General features: G+C 55.1%; 1 protein-coding gene across 1 annotated transcript in view; it reads right to left on the bottom strand.

Annotated features, from left to right (window-relative positions):
* SHKBP1 (SH3KBP1 binding protein 1) overlaps positions 1 to 4370 on the bottom strand; it is a 22898-nt gene that overhangs the window by 14166 nt on the left and 4362 nt on the right. The window contains exons 2-7 of the mRNA XM_014961966.1: positions 4185 to 4346; positions 3984 to 4068; positions 3682 to 3872; positions 933 to 1048; positions 485 to 572; positions 259 to 375 (exon numbers count right to left, since the gene is read on the bottom strand). Coding sequence (XP_014817452.1) covers positions 259 to 375; positions 485 to 572; positions 933 to 1048; positions 3682 to 3872; positions 3984 to 4068; positions 4185 to 4346 — 759 coding nt within the window. The remainder of the gene's footprint in view (positions 1 to 258; positions 376 to 484; positions 573 to 932; positions 1049 to 3681; positions 3873 to 3983; positions 4069 to 4184; positions 4347 to 4370) is intronic.

Raw genomic sequence — 4370 nt, 5'->3', positions numbered from 1 at the left:
CTGGTTGTGGGGGTGAGGAAGACTGGGAGGGGTGAAGAAACATCACCCCAAAATGAGGTGGTGGTGGTGGGTTCTCACTGGTTTTGGAGGTGAAGTAGACTGGGAGGGGTCAAGAACCAGCCCCACCAAAGCAAGGTGGTGGTGGTTGGTTCTTCCTGGTTTTGGGGGTGAGGTAGACTGGGAGGGGTGGTGGTGGTGGGTTCTCACTGGTTTTGGGGGTGAGGTAGACTGGGAGGGATGGTGGTAGTGGGTTCTTACTGGTTTTGGGGGTGAGGTAGACGCTGAGGGCGGTGACGGCGTCTTCGGTGGGGTCGCGGTAGAGCTCGGTCACCAGGAGGTCGTTGTCCTTCATGCGTAGGGGGAACTTCTGGACATCTAGAAGTTGGGAGGGGACACACACGATGGGGTGAGGGGACATGGTGGCCAACGGGGACATCTCCAGCTTTGGAGGGGGGGTCAGAGGGGGCTTCACCGGGGGCCTCACCCACGTAGTAGATGGACCCGTTGTTGCAACCGAGGAGGAGGAAGGTGCCGGCGGCGTCGTAGCTGTTGATGGGGACGACGTCTTGGATCTACCAGAGGGATGAGAAGGAGGTCGTGAGGGACAATCCATGGGGACAATCCGTGGGGACAATCCATGGGGACAATCCCCCCACCCCCGTCTCACCTGCCAGTGCTTGGTGACGGCGTTCCAGACGCCGATTTTGCCCGTGTGGCTGGTGGCGATGAGTTGGTTGCCCACGAAGAAGAGGGCTTCCAGCGGCACCCCGAGGTGGAAGACGCCTGGGGGAGGAGAAGGTCCTTGAGGAACCTCCGAAGCCCTCGAGGAACCTGCCAGATCCTTCGGGATGAGAAGGAGGTCGTGAGGGACAATCCATGGGGACAATCCGTGGGGACAATCCATGGGGACAATCCCCCCACCCCCGTCTCACCTGCCAGTGCTTGGTGACGGCGTTCCAGACGCCGATTTTGCCCGTGTGGCTGGTGGCGATGAGTTGGTTGCCCACGAAGAAGAGGGCTTCCAGCGGCACCCCGAGGTGGAAGACGCCTGGGGGAGGAGAAGGTCCTTGAGGAACCTCCGAAGCCCTCGAGGAACCTGCCAGATCCTTCAGGAACCTCCAGGATCCTTGAGGAACCTCCGAGATCTTTCAGGATCCTCTGAGACCTTTGAGGAACCTCCAAGACCTTTGAGGAACCTCTGAGATCCTTGAACCTCCAGGATCCTTGAGGATCCCCTGAGATCCTTGAGGAACCTCCGAGATCCTTGAACCTCCAAGATCCTTGAGGATCCCCTGAGATCCTTGAGGAACCTCCAGGATCCTTGAGGAACCTCCGAGACCTTTCAGGATTCTCTGAGACTTTTGAGGAACCTCCAAGACCTTTGAGGAACCTCCGATATCCTTGAACCTCCAAGATCCTTGAGGATCCCCTGAGATCCTCGAGGAACTTCCAAGACCCTTGAGGAACTTCCAAGACGTTCCAGACGCCGATTTTGCCCGTGTGGCTGGTGGCGATGAGTTGGTTGCCCACGAAGAAGAGGGCTTCCAGCGGCACCCCGAGGTGGAAGACGCCTGGGGGAGGAGAAGGTCCTTGAGGAACCTCCGAAGCCCTCGAGGAACCTGCCAGATCCTTCAGGAACCTCCAGGATCCTTGAGGAACCTCCGAGATCTTTCAGGATCCTCTGAGACCTTTGAGGAACCTCCAAGACCTTTGAGGAACCTCTGAGATCCTTGAACCTCCAGGATCCTTGAGGATCCCCTGAGATCCTTGAGGAACCTCCAAGATCCTTGAACCTCCAAGATCCTTGAGGATCCCCCGAGATCCTTGAACCTCCAAGATCCTTGAGGATCCCCTGAGATCCTTGAGGAACCTCCAGGATCCTTGAGGAACCTCCGAGACCTTTCAGGATTCTCTGAGACTTTTGAGGAACCTCCAAGACCTTTGAGGAACCTCCGATATCCTTGAACCTCCAAGATCCTTGAGGATCCCCTGAGATCCTCAAGGAACTTCCAAGACCCTTGAGGAACTTCCAAGACCCTTGAAACTCCAAGATCCTTGAGGATCCCCTGAGATCCTCGAGGAACCTCCGAGATCCTTCAAGACCCTCCAAGATCCTTGAACATCCAAGATCCTTCAGGATCCTCCAAGATCTTTAAGGATCCCCTGACATCCTCGAGGGACCTCCGAGATCCTTCAGGACCCTCCAAGATCCTTGAGGAACCTCTGAGATCCTCAAGGAACCTCTGAGATCCTTGAACCTCTGAGATCCTTCAGGATCCTCCGAGATCCTTCAGGAACCTTGAAGATCCTCGAGGAACCCTGAAGATCCTCAAGGAACCTCTGAGATCCTTGAGGAACCTTGAAGATCCTCAAGGAACCTCTGAGATCCTTGAACCTCTGAGATCCTTCAGGATCCTCCAAGATGCTTCAGGAACCTTGAAGACCTTCAAGGATCCTCCAAGATCCTTGAGGATTCTCTGAGATCCTCGAGGAACCTTGAAGATCCTCAAGGAACCTCTGAGATCCTTGAACCTCTGAGATCCTTCAGGATCCTCCGAGATCCTTCAGGAACCTTGAAGATCCTCAAGGATCCCCTGAGATCCTTGAGGATTCTCTGAGACCCTTGAGGAACCTTGAAGATCTTCAAGGAACCTCTGAGATCCTTGAAACTCTGAGATCCTTCAGGATCCTCCGAGATCCTTCAGGAACCTTGAAGATCCTCGAGGAACCCTGAAGATCCTCAAGGAACCTCTGAGATCCTTGAACCTCTGAGATCCTTCAGGATCCTCCGAGATCCTTCAGGAACCTTGAAGATCCTCAAGGATCCTCCAAGATCCTTGAGGATTCTCTGAGACCCTTGAGGAACCTTGAAGATCTTCAAGGAACCTCTGAGATCCTTGAAACTCTGAGATCCTTCAGGATCCTCCGAGATGCTTCAGGAACCTTGAAGACCTTCAAGGATCCTCCAAGATCCTTGAGGATTCTCTGAGATCCTTGAGGAATCTTGAAGATCCTCAAGGAACTTCTGAAATCCTTGAACCTCTGAGATCCTTCAGGATCCTCTGAGATCCTTCGGGAACCTTGAAAATCTTCAAGGATCCTCCAAGATCCTTGAGGAATCTCCAAGATCCTTGAGGAACCTTGAAGATCCTCAAGGAACCTCTGAGATCCTTGAACCTCTGAGATCCTTCAGGATCCTCCGAGATCCTTCAGGAACCTTGAAGATCTTCAAGGATCCTCCAAGATCCTTGAGGATTCTCTGAGATCCTTGAGGAACCTTGAAGATCCTCAAGGAACCTCTGAGATCCTTCAGGATCCTCCAAGATCCTTGAGGAACCTTGAAGATCTTCAAGGATCCTCCAAGATCCTTGAGCCTCTGAGATCCTTCAGGATCCTCCGAGATCCTTCAGATACCTTGAAGATCTTCAAGGATCCTCCAAGATCCTTGAGGAACCTCCGAGATCCTTGAGGAACCTCCAAGATCCTCAAGGAACCTCTGAGATCCTTCAGGACCCTCTGAGATCCTTCAGGACCCTCTGAGATCCTTCAGGAACCTTGAAGATCTTCAAAGATCCTCCAAGATCCTTGAGGAACCTTGAAGAACCTCAAGGAACCTCCAAGATCCTTGAGGAACCTCTGAGATCTTTGAGGACGGAGTGGATTGGGGAGGGGGGTTCTCACCGATCTCGTTGCCGTTGCCGTCGGCCTGGAGGGCCCAGAGGATGATCTCGGTGCAGGAGGCCACGGCCACCATCTTGTCGTGGTCCCCCAAGGCCCCCCCCAGCACCTTGGCGTTGAGGGCCACCCGTTCGATCACCCAATCCAGGCGGGGGCTGGAGAAGACCTGCTGCCACCCGGAGGTCTCCTTCACCCTGGGGGGGGGGGATGTGAAGAAGCAAAGAAGACACTCAGGAGGGGAGTTGGGGGTGGTGTTGGTGGTGGGGTGGGGCCACCCCAGTCCCTCCCAGTCCCTCCCAGTTTACCTGTAGCACACCAGGAACTGGGCGTAAGCCACCGCGATCCAGTCGTGGTGGCCACAGACGATCTTCACCGCTCCCGGCTCGTTATCTAACGAAATTTGGGAGGGGGGGGGCCAAAAAAAGAGGTGCGAGGAGATAGAAAACACCCCCCCCCCTCCAAAAAACCCAAAAAAAACCCAATTCCCAGTTAGAAACTGGTCTTACTGGTGGTGGAGAAGGTCCTCTCCTCCAGAAGACGCCCCAGGAGCCCGGCGTTGCCCAGGTTGGGGGGCATCGTGCGGCTGCGGCGGACGGAGGGGGGGGGCAAGCGGGGGGCGAGCTGTGGCCCCGCCAGGCTGTGTCGGTTGCGCCGTTTGGCCGGTAAAACTACAAATAGGGAGTCCCCCCCCC

Source organism: Calidris pugnax, unplaced genomic scaffold (assembly GCF_001431845.1).
Source record: "Calidris pugnax isolate Ruff unplaced genomic scaffold, ASM143184v1 scaffold1064, whole genome shotgun sequence".
NCBI classification, from domain to species: domain Eukaryota; kingdom Metazoa; phylum Chordata; class Aves; order Charadriiformes; family Scolopacidae; genus Calidris; species Calidris pugnax.
This window is presented reverse-complemented; position numbering and strand designations above follow the sequence as displayed.